The sequence below is a fragment of the Saccostrea echinata genome, unplaced genomic scaffold, assembly GCF_033153115.1.
Source record: "Saccostrea echinata isolate AGI-Se365-2 ecotype Australia unplaced genomic scaffold, CSIRO_AGI_Sech_v1 ptg000001l, whole genome shotgun sequence".
Lineage (NCBI taxonomy): Eukaryota > Metazoa > Mollusca > Bivalvia > Ostreida > Ostreidae > Saccostrea > Saccostrea echinata.
In genome coordinates, this window is record NW_026889750.1 from 53,200,841 (window position 1) to 53,223,882 (window position 23,042).

General features: G+C 34.3%; 1 protein-coding gene across 2 annotated transcripts; it reads right to left on the reverse strand.

The window, feature by feature from the left end:
* Window positions 1-382: 382 nt before the first annotated feature.
* On the reverse strand, window positions 383-22,624 carry LOC133194540 (receptor expression-enhancing protein 1-like). 2 transcript variants are annotated; one of them, XM_061330490.1, is made up of 10 exons: window positions 22,480-22,624; window positions 19,344-19,416; window positions 18,335-18,411; window positions 16,941-17,061; window positions 12,938-13,051; window positions 11,188-11,305; window positions 8,228-8,347; window positions 7,324-7,412; window positions 3,808-3,823; window positions 383-2,869 (listed from the first exon to the last, which is right to left on the reverse strand). In XM_061330490.1, the coding sequence occupies exons 1-10, from the start codon at window positions 22,509-22,511 to the stop codon at window positions 2,814-2,816; spliced, it is 816 nt and encodes a 271-aa protein (XP_061186474.1). In that variant the 5' UTR covers window positions 22,512-22,624; the 3' UTR covers window positions 383-2,813. The 2 variants fall into 2 exon arrangements, with proteins under 2 accessions (XP_061186474.1, XP_061186482.1); XM_061330498.1 differs by lacking the exon at window positions 3,808-3,823.
* Window positions 22,625-23,042: the final 418 nt, after the last annotated feature.

Below are 23,042 nucleotides of genomic sequence, written 5' to 3' on the forward strand. Positions count from 1 at the left end.
CAATTTTGTGGCTATCTAGGTATTTTTCCTATTTTTCAAGATTCTAGTTCTTCTGCAAGAATTGCTTAAATGAAGCTCTACACATTGGATACAGTCTAACCTCATTATCTTGAATTCAATGGAACCTTGAAAAAAAACTTCCAAGATAACCAAGGGTTTGAGCCACTGAGTTTAAAATTTTGATAGTCTAACTGAAGATTAAAATATTACGTTTAAAATATTTTGAAAGTTTAAAATACATAAAGAAAAAATAATTGAGACTTCCATCTCTTTTAGGCTTTCTTTGTATTTCAATATACTAATAGTTTAATACTCAAAATAATGAAGTTTAACTGTAATAAACTTGCATGTTTTGAAGACGGAGAATCACTGACAACATGAAAATGATGACAAATTTTATTGTTAACTGCAGTATTAAGGTCAACTTTATACAATTTATTTCTGACACAAGGTCAATATGACATACCAATCATCCCCACTAATTATGCAGATCTACAACTACATGTATGTATTTATCATTCAATAAATACTCTACAACAAAGACCCCATCTTAATGTGTCACCTGTTCAATCTTTACAAAATATTTCTTGGTTCTATAAGTCTAAGAGTAGCTTTAGAAGCAGTATTAATGTTCTCTGAAAATCAGGAACATATTGCTGAAAACATACATGGAACATATTTCCCAGAATATTTCATGTAATTAAATAGCAAAATGATATCAAAAGTAATGTACATGTAAACTTGTTTAAATAAAGACAGACATGGCTGTCGCAATTTCATATACGTCAGATTTCACATTGTAAAATGAATGAATGTTGTGACCACATTTTCTATTTTTACATTTTCTAAGACAAAGCCTTGTCTAACGCTTAAATTCTGATGTAAGATGTGCTCTTACGCTTGCTTTTAATAGCTAGTATCAGATCCAGTGTCAAGCTCATCAATGATCAGTGAATCATACAGGTGTCACTGGAGTTTACATTTAATTAATTGTGAATATACACTGAACAGTCTTAATAATAACCCCTTTTATGTTGACTTATTCGTTGTGGGTTTCTAAGTCTTCAAAAAAAATATATGCACAATAAGATTATCACAGATTAACACATCGTGATGTCGATTTATACGACTTCAAGAAAGCTTAACATGTTCATCTTCCTCAACGAAAGTCAACCTCTCTGACACTAGAACACATTTGGTAGTCCCAACTCAGAACAAACTATCTAAACAGAAAGGTTAAAACAGAGGAAAAAGACAAGCTATTCCATGGTACAAGTTAACAAGTGACACAGCACCGTTAATGAGGTATAATCTCAAAACAAACGATTCTCATATCCTATAATCTTTGTCCATCTTATCAAAATGAAGTACTAATATTTGCTATTTTGCTCTCAAGTGGTATTTGCTTTTCAGTTTTAATGACTGTTCAGAAACACAACATTTCTTTTGTCATATTTTTCTAATTTAAAACATTTTTTTCCCTGTAATTTAATTATTTTTGAATAATTGAAAGCAAGAGTCTTGAAGTCCTCCAATAATTCACAATGATATACTGGTATTATAATAACTTACTATTACAACACTCAATTTGGTGAACAATAAAAGTTATGGCATCTGATTTGGTAAATAGTTTGAAGAATAAGTTACAAAAGTCAGGTTTAAAAAAATACAAAACAAGCAGGCATGGAATGTTTTGTGTGATAGAAAAAATGCAAACAAAAGAAATATTTGAGCATAGAGATATAGGGCAAAAAAATAAAAATTCACAAAACCAAAAAAAGCTGTATAGAAAAATGAACTGAAAAAAATACAAATGATTGACTGGTAATTATATACAACATATATACAAATCTCAACAGATACTGGCATTCCCATTGTAAGACACTGCTCATAATACCCTGCCCTGAGTGTACACACAACCACGCAATCAAGGTTAAAAATTCACTCACATTTAGAGTCACATGATCCATATTAGGTACAGGGCTCACATAACTTTTTTTTCGTTATCAACATAAACTTTCATATCCCACAATGACTTAGTGACTTCACATTGATATAGAATTCTGTTTCAAATAACAGTATTATCATTATGTACAATTTACACAGTAAAGAAAGAATCTGTTAAGAAACCAAAATCAGACTGCAATAAAAATGTACAAGACACAACAACAATAGAGCAGACAGTTTAACTGATTTTTTGTATTTCATATAATATCTTAAGTAGATTTTTCATTCAATAAAATCAAAATCATGCCAAAAAGCAATAAATACTAAACTCTACGAAGTTTTACTCCTGTATCGTGAAACTGGAGGTACGAAACCTCTGTAATTGTATAAAGCACCTTGTGATTCAAACAGTGTGTTCTAAAAGTTCTAATTTGACCTCTCTAACTTAATATTGAAAATCATTCTGTAAATTAAATCTTGAATTGTCTTTTAGAAGCCCCTAAACCTACAATTATAACAACATTATAATGAAAATAAATTTGAATGCATTGATATCCCCAAATAAACTTGTTTTTCAGCTACATTGCTTCAATAGACTAAATCCACTGATACCATTGATGTCAAACATCAACAAACATAACAAAAAATACCATCACATATGGCAAATCTGCCTCCAAGTTCATATGAAATTGTATCAAGCTAGTGAAGCTAGTGTATACATGTACATCATTTCAACATGTGAAATTGACTAAAGTGTTTGTGAAGCCGAGTCCATTGCCTATTGTTAATAAGCTGTTGCTATGGAGATGACCTTTAACCGGCTGGCATCAACTTGTCATAAGCTTGAGATCCTTCACTTTGGCAATTTACTGCGGGTACGGGCGCGGGTTCTTGGTAATGTACCGTATGGGTCGAGTTTGACCTAAATTGACAAAAATTTGATATCAGTTAAAAAGTGAAGCATTTGTTATCAAGACATTCTACAAAAGTAGGTCATACTGTAAACCAGATAATCAGAAACAAAATTCTCAGATTATACAAACCACCCGTCAAAATGACAGGCTACAAGTAGACATGCCCTACAAGGCAGCTAGGACAAAGTTCCTCATTGAAAAAAATATGTCAAAAGAGTTTAAAACACAAATTGTTTGGCATCAAGATGAAATAAAAATTACATTTTCGATAAAGAAGATGAAGACTTGACATAATATGATTCATCTGTCACAGAATTATTGACTTACCGGTACTATTTATATTAATTAGGAGAAGATCATCTATTGCTTGAAGTCTTTTTTTAAAGTCTATTATGTACTATAATCTCCTACTCATTATACATGCACTTTATCATTACTCTTGAGTTAGTCTGATATTTATTTTGTTGTTTTTGGTATATCTGAAGATTCCATTCTTAATTATGACTATATCAAAATTCCATGATAAGATCAAGTTCAATTGACAAATATAAACTGAGAATTTCACTAAGTCTTAAAGACTATGAACTGCTCTTGAATGGCATGATCTATGTAAGCTTTGAATGGCAGACACATTCCAATTCACAAGCAAAATGATGAAACATTCAGATGAAAATGCGTGTCTGTTTCCCCTCTAAACCCAAACAATTAAAGCACTGCTTCTCACTCATATCTATTATTGTGTTCCCATTCTGAAATAAAATCATAAGTCACACATTTTAAAGATTCACAGCTGATCAGAGGAAAAGTGAGATTTATGCGGCACTACTTTCACTTTCAGTTTGGTAAATAGAAAGAGCAAAGTGATTGAATGCTGAAAAGTCTGACCAGAGTTAAAGATATCAGAGTGGAATTAAGTGTTATTGGTTAGTTATAAATTAACCTTTACCATAGAAATACATCTCCTAAAATAAATAATATTGCTTTATAATTGCCAATGCTGGAATAATATGCAAAATATATGCATTTATACAGTCCTCCCTATACTGCTGTTGAAATTCTATTCATTTAAAACTGAAAAAATACTTTGAAAGATGAAATAAAATTTAAATAAATTCAATGCAATATGAACATAACATCTAATTCAAATATTTCAATAAATCATTTCCATCTATAGGGCTGCATTTTTTTTCTATAGACTAGCAGCAAGTTAGCTTAAGTTTAAAAAGCAACAAATGTATTCTAAGAGGGTTTTGAAATTTAAAGTTAACCCTTCTGAAATTGTCTGACTGTTAGCTACACAGTAGGTTAAACTATGGAAGACATTTAGAGGGGAGGGGCTGTTACATGTAGCTAAGTCAACTCTGGAGGACATTTAGAGGGGAGGGGCTGTTACATGTAGCTAAGTCAACTCTGGAGGACATTTAGAGGGGAGGGGCTGTTACATGTAGCTAAGTCAACTCTGGAGGACATTTAGAGGGGAGGGGCTGTTACATGTAGCTAAGTCAACTCTGGAGGACATTTAGAGGGGAGGGGCTGTTACATGTAGCTAAGTCAACTCTGGAGGACATTTCAAGGGGAGGATTGATATAGCTAAGTTAAATCCTGGAGGATATTTCTAGGAGGAGTTGTTAGCTTGGTCAAACTCTAAAGGACATTTAAAGGAGAGCTAAAGGAGAGGACTGATAGCTTATTTAACCCTGGAGGATTATCAGCTTAGTCAAACTCTAAAGGACATCTAACAGAGATCTAAAGGAGAGGATTGATAGCTTATTTAACCCTGGAGGATTATCAGCTTAGTTAAACTCTAAAGGACATCTAACAGAGATCTAAAGGAGAGGATTGATAGCTTATTTAAATCCTGGAGGATTATTAGCCTGGTCAAACTCTAAAGGAGAAGATTGATAGCTTATTTAAAGCCTGGAGGATTATTAGCTTGGTCAAACTCTAAAGGAGAGGATTGATAGCTTATTTAAACCCTGGAGGATTATTAGCTTGGTCAAACTCTCAAGGAGATCTAAAGGAGAGGATTGATAGCTTATTTAAAGCCTGGAGGATTATTAGCTTGGTCAAACTCTAAAGGAGAGGATTGATAGCTTATTTAAACCCTGGAGGATTATTAGCTTGGTCAAACTCTAAAGGAGATCTAAAGGAGAGGATTGATAGCTTATTTAAAGCCTGGAGGATTATTAGCTTGGTCAAACTCTCAAAGAGATCTAATGGAGAGGATTGATAGCTTATTTAAATCCTGGAGGATTATTACCTTGGTCAAACTCGAAAAGACTTCTAACAGAGATCTAAAGGAGAGGATTGATAGCTTATTTAAATCCTGGAGGATGATTAGCTTGGTCAAACTCTAAAGGAGAGGATTGATAGCTTATTTAAATCCTGGAAGATTATTAGCTTGGTCAAACTCTCAAGGAGATCTAAAGGAGAGGATTGATAGCTTATTTAAATCCTGGAGGATTATTACCTTGGTCAAACTCTCAAGGACATCTTAAGAACATATAATGGAGAGGATTGATAGATTATTTAAATCCTGGGGGATTGTAAACTTAGTCAAACTCTAAAGGACATTTAAAGCTTATTTAAACCCTGGAGGATTAATAGCTTGGTCAAACTCTAAAAGATGTCTAAAAGACATCTAAAGAACATCTAATGGAGAGGACTGATAGCTTATTTACATCCTGGAGGATTATTAGCTTGGTCAAACTCTAAAGAACATCCAAAGGAAATGATTGATAGCTTATTTAAACCCTGGAGGATTATTAGAGGGAGGACTCCGGGCTCTAACTGGTGACTAATTTAGTCGCCATGGCACCTAAAATTTCTCTGGAAGTTTCCAAATTGGTGACCATTTAAAATTGACTTGGTGATAGTCAAATTCTGGTACTTAAATCATTTTCAAAAATATTTTTTTCGAAGAGGTGAAAGGAAATTAATAAGTGGAAAAACCATTTTTTAGCAATGGACATGTTGTATGTCTTATGTTTTCATTGTGACCTTGATTGTTTTTTTTTTTTCTTTCTTTCAGTCGGAAACAATTAAGGAGTGTTCACGGATACATCTGATCTGGTGAGGATAGTTAAGTGAGATATCTGATCTGATTGGGACTGCTAAGGGAGATACCTGTTAAGGATATCTAAGGGAAATATCTCATCTACTGAGAATCTTAAGAGAGATATCTGATATAATTAGGACAGTTATTCAATACATTTAATGAGGACTGATAATGGAGATATATGTTGAAAACTGCTATTTGAAATAACTGTTCAGGACTGTTAAGGAAGATATCTGGACTGTAGAGGACTATTAAGTGAGATATCTGATCTGTAACAGACTGTATAGAGAGGTATCTGCTGAGGACTGCTAGTAAAGATATCTGTTGAGGACTGCTAGTAAAGGTATCTGTTGAGGACTGCTTGCGAAGATATCTACTGAGGACTGTTAATTGAGATATCTGAATAGGACTGCTAGGGGAGATACCTGTTGATTACTTTAAGTGAGATATCTGTCTGATGAGAATTATTTAGTAAGATACCTAATCAGTTTCAGACTGTTAAGGGAGATAACTTTTTAAGGCAGCTAAGGGAAATATCTAATCTGTTGAGGGAGATTCCTGTATAGGAATGTCAAGGAAGAGATCTGGTCTGTTGAGGACTGTTTAGGAAGATATTTGTTGAGGACTGTTAGGGGAGATATCTGCTGAGGACTGTAAGAGAAATATCTGACATTTTGGAGACTGCTAGAGAGGATATCTGTTGAGGACTTTTAGAGGAAATATCTGTTAAGGGCTTATTAGGAAGAAATCTGTTGAGGACTGCTTAGGTAGATATCTGTTAAGAACTGTTCAGGGAGATATCTGTTGAAGAGCAGGAATGGAGATATTTCTTGGGGAGCAGTATTGGAGATATCTGTTGAGGACTACTAGTGGAGATATCTGTTGAGGACTACTAGTGGAGATATCTGAGGACTACTAGTGGGGATTTCTGTTGAGGACTACTAGTGGAGATGTCTGTTGAGGACTACTAGTGGAGATGTCTGTTGAGGACTACTAGTGGAGATATCTGTTGAGGACTACTAGTGGAGAATATCTGTTGAGGACTACTGGTGGATATATCTGTTAAGGACTAGTGGAGATGTCTGTTGAGGACTACTAGTGGAGATATCTGTTGAGGACTACTAGTGGAGATGTCTATTGAGGTCTACCAGCTGAGATGTCTGTTGAGGACTACTAGTGGAGATGTCTGTTGAGGACTACTACTGGAGATATTTGATGAGGACTACTAGTGGAGATATCTGTTGAGAAGACATAATGGAGATATCTGTTTAGGAATACTTGGGAGATGTCTATTTAGGAGCAGTAATGGAGATATCTGTTTATGACTTCTAATGGAGATATTTTTTTTATGATTTAAGGGAGATATCTGTGATCTTTTAGGGATTACTAAGGGAGATAACCCACCTGTCTAGGACTGTAGTAGCCCGGCCGTACATGCACAGATTCCTCGTGATATGAGTATTCTTCTTCCACTTCTACTACTTTTGAAAGCTCTGAAATAAAAACAAATTACACACTTCAAGCCGAGGTCAGATAATAAAATAATACCACACAGCAAAACTCAGAAATATACCAGTCTTCACAGAATGATAAACTTTCCCATTTATGAAATATTTTATATATTATTATACAGTTATCTGTACTTCTGTATATATTTTGCTTAAATCTGAGGAATTTGGGAAAAAATATACTACCAAGTATATCAAAATATTATCTCTAACCTCTATTATTTTCTTAATAAAACCTCCTATTCAATCCTTTATTCACTTCAATTAAAGCCAAAACATTCATTCATATTAAATACAGAAATAAGGAACTGCTTGAATAGAATGGCTTTAATAGTTAATCGACCTTTAACAAATCACAAACCTATAGACTGATTCAATCTTGCTGCAGGCTAGATAATTTACCACAATCAAAAAAATAAGATATGACTGTAACTAGGAACATCCAATGATTTATTTCTATTATAGATACCTGTGGCTGGGTTTCTGTATCTGGATGTTGGAGGATTTATTTCTATTATAGATACCTGTGGCTGGGTTTCTGTATCTGGATGTTGGAGGATTTATTTCTATTAAAGATAACTGTGGCTAAGTTTCGGTATCTGGATGTTGGAGGATTTATTTATGTTATAGATACCTGTGGCTGGGTTTCTGTATCTGGATGTTGGAGGATTTATTTCTATTATAGATACCTGTGGATGGGTTTCTGTAGCTGGATGTTGGAGGATTTCTTTCTATTATATATACCTATGGCTGGGTTTCTATATCTGGATGTTGGAGGATTCATTTCTATTATTAGATACCTGTGGCTGGGTTTCTGTATCTGGATGTTGGAGGTCGAACTACCTCTGTGACATCACTGGTACTACGTCGAAGAGGTTTCCTTCTCTCAATTTCACGGTTATCTTGGGCTATTCTCTCATCTGTTTAATCATAAAAGTACAAAGTATATATTTCTCAAGATTTTATTTTCTGGATATCAGACATACAAAGCTAGGAAATACAAAATATTGTTTTACTGACTACATACAACTTTTAGATACAAAACTAACAAAAAAATTCGATCAGTGTAGTGTTGTTATTCATACATCTACCTTATCTAATGTCAAATCCACTAGCCTTGTTTGCAAATACAACCTGTTTTGGGGTCATACTTTGTCTGACATTTCATACAAATTGTTAGGTCTTTGTTTTTATACTAAAATTGACTACAGACTACTCTGTCAAGCTGATCAATACTTAGGGTGTGATCAGTCAACAGGGGATTTTTTCTCCTCCTAGGCACCTGATCCCACCTCTTGTACTTCCTGAGGTCTGTGTTTTAGCCCTGTCTACGATTCATATTCTCTTCTAGATTTACAAGATTGATCAATGTTCGTTATCTTCATCTTTTGCAATCCAGAGACTGGAATACCACTACTGATTTGTATAAAAGGTGAATACAGTCATTTAGCTATAGCTACTTAGGACAATTTTCACCAAACCCAAAGCTTGAGGTGAATATTGTTTTAATTCCTTTTGAAGATTTAGCAGCCATGTAAATCAACTCATATAATAAAGATGTGGTAGCCATGTAAATCAACTCATATAATAAAGATGTGGTAGCCATGTTAATCAACTCATATAATAAAGATGTGGTAGCCATCATCTTATATAATAAAGATGTGGTAGCCATATAAAACATCCAGTATAATAGAGATGTGGTAGCCATGTGAATCAATTATATTTTGACACTTTACGTCTATGAGACATAAGCAACACATACACAATTTATTCATCAGATGAAATTCTTAACAGATTTCTTTATCACAAGTACTGACAATAATTAATCCTATTATTGATAAAAAATTTTAATTGTGTGCATTTAAGAAAAAATAACACTAGGATTAAAATATGTGAAATTATTTGGAACAAATAAATGTATACCAAGCAGGGTTTGGTGATTTGAGTAAATCCCAGTTCCCAAAAGTAAGGTTGAATAAAACTAAAATTATAATTAAACATTGGTACGAAGATTTCAGAATAGAACTTCAATTACTTGGAAAGTAGTTAAAAAGAAACCCTGCATGCAGACAGCATTTACCAAGAAAACAGTTCCCAAAAATAAAAATGAAACTAGAAAGGGTGTAATTTCCCATCATGCATCACTGCAAGGAATTATGGGGAGACCAATGCTGACTCACCCTTGCCAGAATTTAACCTTGATGAACCTTGTTTTCTTGGTTTTAGTAAATCAACACCCTTCTCTGTTGCCCCTCCCACTTTGGGGGCCACTTTTGGGGATTTCTGGGATAATTGGTCACTTGTTTTACTGCCTGTCTCACTTGCTTCACTGACAGGATTTGACTCAGTATCTGTGATTATTATGAAATAATCAGTCACAGTGCCCAAACAAATTTAACTTTTTTTCAGAAACTACCTTGAAGTATTGTAATGTATTTTTATTGAGGTTATATTGAAATCTCAGTTTATAGGTAGGTCCATTTCAGTCAATACAAGTCATGATGACTAGACCACTGCAAACCAATATTTAGGAACCTGTATATTACTTTGCCACAATAGATTCTTTAGATTGTTGCATAATTAAAATCTTAAACTCCACTGGTGTAGATTCTTTATCAGCAATCATATCTGTGAGTGAGGCACAAAGTACTTTACACCATATATGCAGTCACACATTTTCCACAAATATTTGTCACAGCATTCTCACAGAGCATTTAAGACATACAGTAGCAATTCAAGAAATCTGTTAAACAAACTTGAATCTATATTATGCATTGCAGCTTCTACTTGAGTTTCATTTTTTCTGGCCAAGTGGTTCTTGAAAAGATTTTCAAAAGATGCCATAAATTTTCACCAATTCTTATATATCTCCCCTTTAAATGGATTGAAGAACTTGAATCTTCTTCATCCAAGGATGCTTTGTGGCAAGTTTGGTTAAAATTGCCCTGGTTTTGGAAAGAAATCAAAATGTAAAGACAGCTAGATGGACTGTGGACAAACTTCGATCAGAAATCTCTCTTAAGCACTTGGCTCAGGTGAGCTAAAAGATATGTTTACAGTACATTCTATTTTCAGCAATGTCCATGAAAAAAATTCAGATTTTTTTTTTTTAATTTACTATTGCAACACTTTAATGAAGTCTATATATATGGACCAAGTTTTATGGATATTGGACCAGAATTGTAGCAGGAGTAGCATTTTGAAAGAATTTCATGGAAATTCCTAGTTTTTGTGACAACAGCAACATCACTTGTCAAAATTAAAACCTTATGAACAGAACTATGCATATCGATATTATCTATGTGTACTTCATTTTACTGAAATCAGACCAAAATTTTAGGAGGAGTAGCATTTTGAAAGAATTTCACAGAAATTTTTATTTTTATAATCCCAATAAACAAATTCTTTATCTTTGTGTTGTCTACTTGCATACCAAGATTTACTGAAAATGGAGTAGTGCCAGTAGTTTACAAATAAACAGTCAAACGATGGACACTTGACCATCACATAGACTTTTCTTGTTTTTGACCAATGGAACTTAAAAAAACCCTCGACTTTCACAAAAATTACCCCCAAGTGAGCATTTCTTTGTTTTTAGTATACTTAAAAACTGCTGGTATGTAAACATGTATTCTACATTTAGTTATTGAATAAGATGTATATAACAATGCGGAAAGGTGAAATAAAAGCATGTGATCATGTAAGAATAATCTGATCTAATTCATAATGAAAGCATGTGATCATGTAAGAATAGGCAGACCTAATTCATCATCCTCTAACATAAAGCTGGGATGATGGCCGTCCACCGTGTCCTCTCCCACTCGAAGGTCGTTTGTACTGTAACTCTTCTTGATGTGGTCCACCAATGAGGACTGACCCTATAATTACATTGTATAAACCAAAATTGATAAAGAAATAAAAGAAATATTTATATCCTTAAAGATTTCAGGTAATCATCTGTTCATCACAATTTCTCCCCATAAAATGTGAGAGCCTTATAGGATTCATAAAATGTGAGAGCCTTATAGGATTCATAAAATGTGAGAGCCTTATAGGATTCACATTATCATCTGTCTGTCCTTCAACACATTTATCCTGATGTGATAACTCAGTTTTCAACAGAACACTTTCAAATTTTGTACAGAAGTACTTTACTATGAGAGGAAGAATCTTCAGTTGAACTTGGTATCTCGAACACTGAAATCTCGAATACCATGAATATCGAAGTGATTTGGAAGTCCCAATAGCTTATTCCTTAAGCATTTTACCCTTGTGGGCAAACATCTTGCACAATTATGTGAAATTAAAATTCTCGCAAATAAAAAGCGATTTTCATTAATGTATGTACAAATGTATATTCATTTTTGTTGTGATGTGATATCTCAATTGTAACAGTTTTCATCACAACATTTCAGGTTTTACTATAAGCAGATAAGAGGGTGACACCTATAAAATTAAAGTACACATAGGTTCACACAAAAGTCTCAAAATATGTCAATTTCCCAATTTTCCCAACTTTATCAAATTTTCATTGATTTCAAATCTCATTTTGTTTCAGAAAACACAGAGCACATTCGGTAAAATGTCCTACTTTGTAACCCTCTACTGGCTAAGTCTGGCTTTCATGTACCATTTGAATTAAAATTAGTACCAGTTTTAAAACCAAGCATCATTTAAAAGTTCCTAATTGCAAAATTATAACAGTTTTAATTGTGTGGATTTTTATATCAAATATGGGGCAAAATTGGGCCATTACCAAACCTTGTATTTTAAGTTCAAATCACTTTGTCTGTTTGTCAGTATCTACCATGCAGAAGTGAAATGAAATTTTTAAATTGTGATGGTTTCTTATGAGAGGTAGTTATCAGAAATCTTTCTAGATCTTGAGGTGAATGAATTTAATTTTGTTCTGGAAATTGTGCTAAAAGCCCTGGGCCATATTTTACAAAAGAACTTATATATATGATCAAAACTACTTTTGCAATTTATTTTGTTTATCAGTGTAGGAACTCACCTTTATTGCTGTAATTACCAGTACGTAAGTGGAGTATGTCAGACTCATGAACCCAGACTCGGCAGTGTGGTTATCATAAACTCAACAGCAGCTGCTCAGCAGTGTGGTGACCTTACCTTGCTGTGGTAGTGCACAACAACCTACTGAACCCAGAGTCAGCAGTGTGATGACCATACCTTTATTGCTGTGGTGACCACCACATTGGTGGCATACGTCAGACCTCGTGAACCCCGACTCAGCTGTGTGGTGACCTTACCTTTATTGCTGTGGTGACCACCACATTGGTGGCATATGTCAGACCTCGTGAACCCAGACTCAGAAGGGTGGTGTCCTTACCTTTATTGCTGTGGTGACCACCACATTGGTGGCATACGTCAGACCTCGTGAACCCCGACTCAGCAGTGTGGTGACCTTACCTTTATTGCTGTGGTGACCACCACATTGGTGGCATACGTCAGACCTCGTGAACCCTGACTCAGTAGTGTGGTGACCTTACCTTTATTGCTGTGGTGACCACCACATTGGTGGCATACGTCAGACCTCGTGAACCCAGACTCAGAAGGGTGGTGTAGCCCTTTTTGCTGTATTGGTCTATGTAGTCATCAATTTCCTGAAATATTGAGAATGAATAGAGATTTGTTTAAAACAGATTCCTTTAAATTCACAGCAGTTTTGAGAGATATTTTACAGAAATTTTATCATAAAAAGTGAAACAAAACTGTCAGATAATATTTAATACTGTGTGATAAACTGTAAATCATAATCTGGTAAAACATTTGGCTTCTACTGACTTTAGTAGAGGGTGTCTAGGGTTTTTTAAGTGTGACAAATTCAATTGTTACCTTTAGTTACATGCTATACTTAATTCATGCTGAATTTAATTTTGTCTATATATAACTAATATTTAAGCATTGAATCATTATTTTTTTGAAAGATATAGTCTCATAACTGCAACGGTGTGTGCAAACAAATTGAGTAACACGCGTTAGCGCATTATGAAAATTTGTTTGCACACACCGTTGCAGTTATGAGACTATATCTTTCAAAAAATAATAATTCAATGCTTATATTTACATTTTTTATCTTCTTTCCTTGACTTCAAAGGTGATTTATATTTCAAAATCCCTGTATTATCCTTCAAGTAAGTTACAATAAATGGAAGAGCTGTTGCAACAGCTTCAGTTCAATGTGAGCGTGAATTTTGATTTTTGCTTATAAAGTTGCACTTCCACGGCGTTCAACATTTGTGACGTCAAAATAAAATGCATACTTTAACCTTTTGACCCCCTTTCCATGTTATGGTGTTTTGAATGCCGTAGCTTTCCTCACACTTTATAAGCAAAATACATGTTGAATGTAAATATATATATATGCTGTTTTTTAGCACTCAAAAACTATCCCATTTTAAGACTGAGTACACAACAGAACATTTCAAAGGCTCAGAGGATGATCTAATAACCCTCGAGTTTGTACAAAATTTCTTGCATGTATTGATTTTCTATGATCTTACCCTTTGTTAACTAAAGTTACATTTTGCTATTTAATGCCAACCCAGAATACATACACAATGAAATGAATGATAGTATGTTTACTAGTATTCTAAAATTACTTCAGATTTAGGTATTTTACAAGAAATAAAAATATACAGCATTTAGAATTGGCAATGCTACTTTCCTTATGAAATTCTAGATCTATAATTTACATTCCCTTGTCTGCATTTTGAAAACCAGATGTTGAATTAATATTTCATTTGATCTTGTTTACAGGTAAAAAAATTATTGTGCTTAACATAATACATGCCAACATGGTATTGTGTTCTGAGGTTTTCTGTTACATAAAAACATAACCCCACTGTTTTGTAGCTTCTGGACATGTTATTTTCTGCAGTGTAACATATTGTTTGTTACCGTGTACAGTAAACCCACCTTGTTGACAGCTGTGGAATCTTACTGAAATTCCTATATTAACATAATCAATTCTTATCAATTATTAAAATTATAAAAATATCACAGAGAGAGAGAGAGAGAGAGATGGAGAGATGATTGTTTTACTTTCTCTCTCTCTTATTTAATTTTTGATTAACTTTCCTCTTTTAATAGTTAAGTGGGGGTGTATTGTGTTACCTTTTCTCTCTGTTAGTTAAGTGGGGGTGTATTGTGTTACCTTTTCTCTGATAATTAAGTGGGGGTGTATTGTGTTACCTTCTCTCTGTTAGTTAAGTAGGGGTGTATTGTGTTACCTTTTCTCTGATAGTTAAGTGGGGTGTACTGTGTTACCTTTTCTCTGATAGTTAAGTGGGGGTGTATTGTGTTACCTTCTCTCTGTTAGTTAAGTGGGGGTGTACTGTGTTACCTTTTCTCTGATAGTTAAGTGGGGGTGTACTGTGTTACCTTTTCTCTGATAGTTAAGTGGGGGTGTATTGTGTTACCTTTTCTCTGATAGTTAAGTGGGGGTGTATTGTGTTACCTTCTCTCTGTTAGTTAAGTGGGGGTGTACTGTGTTACCTTTCCTCTGATAGTTAAGTGGGGGTGTATTGTGTTACTTTTTCTCTGTTAGTTAAGTGGGGGTGTATTGTGTTACCTTTTCTCTCTTTATTTAGTTAAGTGGGGGTGTATTGTGTTACATTTCCTCTGATAGTTAAGTGGGGGTGTATTGTGTTACCTTTTCTCTGTTAGTTAAGTGGGGGTGCATTGTGTTACCTTTTAAGTGGGGTTGTATTGTGTTACTTTTTCTCTGTTAGCTAAGTGGGGGTGTATTGTGTTACCTTTTCTCTTTAAGTTAAGTGGGGGTGTATTGTGTTACATTTCCTCTGATCGTTAAGTGGGGGTGTATTGTGTTACTTTTTCTCTGGTAGTTAAGTGGGGGTGCATTGTGTTACCTTTTAAGTGGGGGTGTATTGTGTTACTTTTTCTCTGATAGTTAAGTGGGGGTGTACTGTGTTACATTTTCTCTTTAGTTAAGTCAGGGTGTATTGTGTTACCTTTTCTCTTTAGCTAAGTGGGGGTGTATTGTGTTACTTTTTCTCTGTTAGTTAAGTGGGGGTGTGTTGTGTTACCTTTTCTCTGTTAGTTAAGTGGGGGTGTATTGTGTTACCTTTTAAGTGGGGGTGTATTGTGTTACCTTTTCTCTGTTAGTTAAGTGGGGGTGTATTGTGTTACCTTTCCTCTGATAGTTAAGTGGGGGTGTATTGTGTTGCCTTTTCTCTGGTAGTTAAGTGGGGGTGTATTGTTTTATCGTTTTTCTTTAGTTAAGTGGGGGTGTATTGTAGGGCTGTGCGGTGCACCGAGGTTCATACTGTTCGATTCGGTGCACCGATCCAGAATTCTGGAATTCGGTTCGGTTCGGTTCAAAATTTACATAACACGTATAAACAAAAATGGCCGCCAATTGGAGATCAGAAGTGTTTGTTTTCATGATTTTAATACTTTTTATAATGATTGTACCAGTTTGAAGTCAGTGCTTTAGTTTTTTTTATTCCACAAACACCCTTTACTTTTACAGTAGAGGTTAGTTTAAATTGGTACGGGCTAGTAAATAGCCCGACGGGCTAGTGAAAAAGTAGCAGGTATTTTCCATGCTTTGCTTTTAAATCCAACCAATGAAAAAAATCAAAGAAGTGTGGTTCTCTTGTTTATATCTCTTCTATCTAATTCTTTTAGCACTTCTACATTATTTATTTATTTCTAAAAACCATGAAAACGATCGTCTTTTTCTACTAATCCGAATTTCCTCCATTCTGATTTTATGGAAAATACATGTAGATATCACATTAATTAATTTAATTATTTCCAACTACTCAACTAATTAACTGAAGATTTACAAGGGTTATCAAAAATATAATTAACATTGTTTCTGAAAATTTGAATTAAAAAAAAATAAATCACCTAGCTTTCATTTCATTTTGGAAGAGGAAGTTCAATGATCAGAAAAAAAAAAGATGAATGTATACCACCATGTTAAAAGGTATCTATAGCATGATTGTTCATTCTATTAAATTCAGCCTTAAATAGTTTCTCTGATTATTTATTTATCATTGACTCAGAAGAAAAATACAAAATAAGAAAATAAGCAGAAGAAATATTGAGAGGAAGAGTAATTCATTATGAAATGGAATAACATAATACAACAAATGGTTTCAAATTTTATTATTTTTCTGGGCTAGTAGAAATTTTACTTTAGCTAGTAAAAATGTCAAATCCACTAGCCTCACTTGTTAGTGTCTCAGAAAAGTTTTTATGAAGACTGCAGTAAAGGATTTTAATCAGTTTTTAAAGCAGAGGTTATCATTTTTCATTTATGATGAGAAATATTAAGACTGTTTTAGGTTAAATCGAACCGAATCAAAAAAACCTGAACCGTATCATTCTGAACCGAAACCAAACTGAATCGATTGAACCCTGAATCGTCCCAGCCCTAGTGTATTGTGTTATCTTTTCTCGTTTGGCTAAGTGGGGGTGTACTGTGTTACCCTAGGTTGGGGGGGGGGTGTATTGTATTACCTTTTCTCGTTTGGCTAAGTGGGGGTGTACAAATTTTTTGTAGAGGTAGCTGGATCCTTTGGTTACCGGTAACAACATCCATACAACAAACAGAATCTTAACTTCATAATAAAATGGTAGCCTGCAAAAGACACAACCAATAAAGTTTCTTTTACCCTCCAAATACAAAATAGAGGTACTGTGAATGAGCTCACAAAATGATACACTTCGCCCATTTTAAATTTTGTAACTCACTTTGGCCCCATTAGGGGTCATGAGTTAAACAAATGTGAATCTATAGAACCTGAGGATGCTTCCATATCAATATGAACGTCACAGCTGATGACTAATCAAGGCTTTGCTCTTTTTTTGTGAATAAGAATTTTAAAGATATTGTTCTGTATAATCCTTTGATTGATGTTTGATTGCCCATTGTGACCCAAATCTATCCCCGGGGGTAATAATTTGAACAAACTTGAATATACACTACCTGAGGATGCTTCCACATCAATATGACTAATCATATTATTACTATTCTTGAGAAAAGGAGATTTTTTAAAGGTATTTTCCAATAAATTCCTAAGTGAAACTTTGATCTTCCATTGTGGCCCTACCTTACCCACAGGGGATCATGTTTTTAATCTACACTTTCACGCAAGTTTCAACTTTTTTGACCCTGTTATTCTTGAAAAGAAGATTTTTGAAAATATGCCATAAAATTTTCACTAATTCTTCACTATCTCCCCTTAAAAAAAGGTTTGGCCCTTCATTTGAACAAATTTGAGTCTCCTTTATCCAAAGATATTGTACGTGTTCATAAATTGACATATTCAAAATTTAGCACAATCACTGGGTATGGAGTTGTTGGCAAAATTATGAACCCCTGACCCAGAGGCCATAAAGTTCACAATTTTAAAAGAAGCACCTTGCTCATCATAAATAAGTGTACAAAGTCCATCGGCTTAATACCCAGGAGCAGAGGAGAAGATTTTCAAAGAATTAATGCATTTTCACTATATATTCAACAATGCCCCACCCTAGCACCAGAACCCCTGACCCTGGGACCATGAATTTCACAATTTTGGTAGAGGGTTCAATGCTTATTACAATCAAGCCAACAGTTTGGCTGCTTAATGTCCAGGAGTAAAGAAGAAATTTTTTTAAAGATTGCATTTATTTTGATGGTTTTAGCCCCCACCCCTCAGGCCCGGGGGGGGGGGGGGGGGGACCAAGAATTTCATAATTTTATTCTCCTTCACCCATATATGCTATAATATTGCCAAAGTTGGTTGAAATTGGTTCAGTTGTTTCAGAGAAGAAGCTGAAAATGTTTCAATGTTTATGCACGGCGGATGAAAAAAAGATAGAAAAAAATGTTGGTAAGATATAACAGCATCATAGAATATATCACATACCAAGACAACAGGACATCAGTGAAGGTCTCTACTGCACTAAAAAGGGCAAATACAATCCAGTACATCATCCACTTTACCTGTAAAACAGAATAATTAAAGAGAACAAAGTACACTTAACCTGTAAGCATAACTAAAGTTATATACAACCCAGTACACTTCAACTGTAAAACAGCATAACTAATGTAATATAACCCAGGACATCAAATTCAGTTACGAATGTGATTTATTTTGGCCCGATATATACCCATCTCCTACCCTACCCTGGTAGCAATGATTTGAACAACAATGAATCTGCACTTCCTTTGGGTGCTTGCAGTTTAATATCACTAATCAAGGTTCTGCTGTTCTTGTAAAGAACATTTTAAAATATTTTTCTTTATTTTCCCATGTTAATCTTTGAATCTGTACTACCTGTGTATACTTTTAATCTAATATTACTGATCATGGTCATGCTGTTCTTGAGAAGATTTTTAAACTTTTTTCCCTATATATATATAATCCCATGTAAACTATGATCCCCTATTGCTGTCCCACCCTATACCTTGAGGCCATGAACTGAACAAACTTTTATCTGCACTACCTGAGGATGCTTCCATATTTGATTTTGGCCTCATCTTACCTGTGGTTGTTATGATTTGAACAAACTAATGATTCTTTACTTGGATTATAAATAATATCAGGAAGCTTCCACCTAAGTTTCATTTTCTCAATTTACTAAATTATCTCAGTTGAAAGATGGAACTCAGGTTCTTCATATGAACAACCAACATGTGGCAAGTTTGGTTAAAATTGGCATAGTGGTTCTGAAGGAAATGAAATTGTAAAAAGTTTACAACAACAACAATGCTGATGACAACAATGATGATGACAAAAGAAATAAATTTGATCTGAAAAACTCACTTGAACCTTGGCTCAGGTGAGCTAATAACAGTGTCTGGTAGAAACTTGGATAGGGCTTTTATTAAATTGATATATGTTTTATCAACAAAAGATCAATTGAAGTACTCACATATTCCTTAACATTCTTGGTGCGGATGGCCTTGAAAGAAGCATAAGCTGGATATAGAAGGCCAAAGACGAGTCTACAAAACACATAAAATACAGGACTGATGATGGCTATACATCTGTAACAGATCTCCTTATAGGACATCATCAACAGGTATAGGTGATGAACATTCTTAACTCATTGTCCAGCACAGTAAATCTTCATATAATATAGGCTATATAGCTATAGGTATTAAATTAAGCTGAATGAAAACTTCCTTTTTCTCACTCATCAATCCACATCTGAGAAAGTACACTGTTTACTATGTTTACTATGATGAACTTCCCAAATAAACACATATGTACATGATATATCACACACACTAAAACAAAGATTTTAAACTACACACACAAACACTGGTGTGATAATCAGTATCTCCCTCATTATCATATAACACGTGCTGTAAGACACATCACTATCAGTCTCCACCCCACAGCCAGAACTCTCAGCTCTGTGTGGCTCTTATCAGATGTGTTACAGAGTAAAGCAGATAATTCATCACTTATACATCTCACGCATTGTATGTGCTGAATGATTTACTCTAAACATAACCTAACCCATGATCTCTCTCTTTCTTTCTTCCCCTTTCTCTCTATCTCCCTTGCTGTGATGTCTGGCTTGTCAAACAACAGATCTATCTAACTCTCATGCTTATTAGTCTCTGTTTCAATGTGACTTTATGCCTTATGGGCTCTTTCCCTCTCTCATCATCATACAAGAGATATCAATTTAACCCCATTCCCTGATCTAATAGATTCTTTTATTTTGAAGTTTATGCTCATTGTAATACCACACAAAAATAATTTTCCCCCTTCCTCATTGATTCCCCCTTCCACCTAAAGTCCATGCTGATTTAACAGATAATGATTTAACCCAATCCCTGATATATTATACATTTCAACCTTAATCCAGGAGTAAAGATCATTCATTACAAGGACTTCCTCAAAGGCAGAAAAACAAAATATCTAAATATTTGATTTAAGGTACAGTAATTACTCAATTGGCCTTGAACTTCATCGATACCCTGTAAGCACTTCCTTCCAACAAAGAAGACTGTTTGGAATTACACTTCATATGACATAGCTGCAAGTGCTGCATTCAATTTCCACACCCATACTACATACAATGTACTAATGTAGGATGTTTTGACAGTAATGGAGTGTGTGAAACACATGTTACACACAGACTCATATCACACAAGAGTGAACCTGCCTTAGGATAGGCATCATCTATCTACAATGTCAGACTACACTCAGAACTCCAGGTGTAATTGCATGCCTAGGAATAAGGGAGACACAATATACATGACACTGAGACCATGCCAGTAGGGAAAGGTCATACATTCCTGATGCATAGATTTGCAATAGCATCATAACTACACACTCAGATCCCCAGGTGTGAATACATGCCTCAAAGTGAGGGAGACACAATATACAGATCTTACATGCTAACCAAAGTCTTCCAATTACAGTAATAGGTCAACCTAACCCCCTGAGATTGCTACAAAGTACATAGCTTATTCAATTGTCCTGATTAGCTTTAAGTTTGGAATTTTTGCAGTTGTATAAATTGGAAAGCTTATATTATCACTACATGTATTTTGATTGATTAGTTTGACATCATAATGCACTAAAAGTTAAGAATACATGTATGTGCAAGTTTGAACATAAATTTGAAAATCTTTCAGCGTATTCTATATAACATCAGAGAACTATCAATTTAATATAAATATAAAAATTGAAATTCCTGTTAACATACTACACAAAGTTAGAGTGTGAACACACTGTGGGTATAACATGTTATATATTTTAATTATCCTGAATTGATTCTGACAACTCATTCATATCAGGCTATCAGCCGAAGGGATGGTACTTTGTTAGGGTAGGTGAAAGAAAGGGGGGGTTGAAAGGTATTTGTTGTAGCCTGTCAGCGAATCTCATATCCATACACCTTCCATCTCCATCCAAATACAAATATATATATATACAGTTCAACTTCACGATCTCCATCCCAAAATCCTAGTATACATTTCAACTTTGGCATCTCTATCCCAAAATACTAGTATACAGTTCAACTTCGCAATCTCCATCCCAAAATACAAGTATACAGTTCAACTTTGACATCTCCATCCCAAAATACTAGTATACAGTTCAACTTTGGCATCTCCATCCCAAAATACAAGTATACAGTTCAACTTGCAATCTCCATCCCAAAATACTAGAATACAGTTCAACTTCGCAATCTCCATCCCAAAATACCAGTTTACAGTTCAACTTTGGCATCTCCATCCCAAAATACTACTATACAGTTCAACTTCGCAATCTCCCTCCCAAAATACTCGTATACAGTTCAACTTTGGCATTTCCATCCCAAAATACTAGTATACAGTTCAACTTTGACATCTCCATCCCAAAATACAAGCATAGAGTTCAACTTCACCATCTCAAATACCATGGATATATACATAACCCTAACCCTATCAGAGTGAGTTAAAAGTCCTACATTCTTCTTTAAGTGTTTTATACTCAATATCTCAAATCCTCTGACATCCCTAAGTTTTTTCACAGCCCCATCAAATTCAAGATAATGAGGTTTGACTGTAATTATTTTTAACTCCCCTTAATATTATACTGGATTCCAATTTGAATTTGAATTTCTAATGAGCATTGTGTAATTTTACATCCACATAGCAGGGACCTTCATATATAGATATATATATGTTGCACATGTAATTTTGTTAACAGATAAAAAACATCAGTTGCTGAAAAAACCTTTGTTATTCAACTTTCTTTTCGGTTGTAAGTTCATGTCTTTCAATATTATCCAGAAGTTCAGTACAAACAAACCCAGTTCAGATCAGCTGTTAGCCATCACTATAAGCATGATGAACACCTTCTCCTCTAACTAAGTTACAACAAAAGGCAATAATTTTAAATTTATAACAACTAGGTATAAAACGGCGTTAAATGGCAAATTAGGCCTATAACTAAATCAAAGTGATGATTCGAATTACGACTGGTTAGATCTAGTAATAATTTTTGAATCAATTTGGTTCAAATTTCTGATCCTCAAACCATATTAAAAAGTGACGAATACTTACATAACAATCCTTGACAAAAGGACTGATATCATGATTAAACTTTATACACAAAATGTCTTCAAATACAACAGAATTTCATCACTGGGCAACTTTGTAAGTTACCATTTATGAACACGTTTCGCAGGGCCACCTGTCGGATTATTTTTGAGGTAAGGGGAGGCTAAAACCAAAACAATACGCACAGAGGGGTTCACGAGCGCAAGCACTGCTCTTACATGCACCAATGGATTCGAAAAGAAACTTTCATTTAAAAAAAATATTTGGAAAAACTTAAATACATATATTCAGTTTTATCTTATTAACAACAGCACAAAACCAGAGTTTTATTTCTATAAACCTAAAAGCCCAACGTGTTATGGCTATGCATCACTTTAACTTTTATGTTATTAAATTGTTGTTGAGAAACATATAAAGTTGTTCCAAAATAATTTAATATTTACTTAAGTAGTACTTTTTTTTCTTTAAAAAAATCGGAAATATCTGTAAAATAGATTAATCTTACAGAACTATATTTTGTATCGGATATTTTTGTAAAGTTTGACCTTTTGACCCAAATGTCAAAC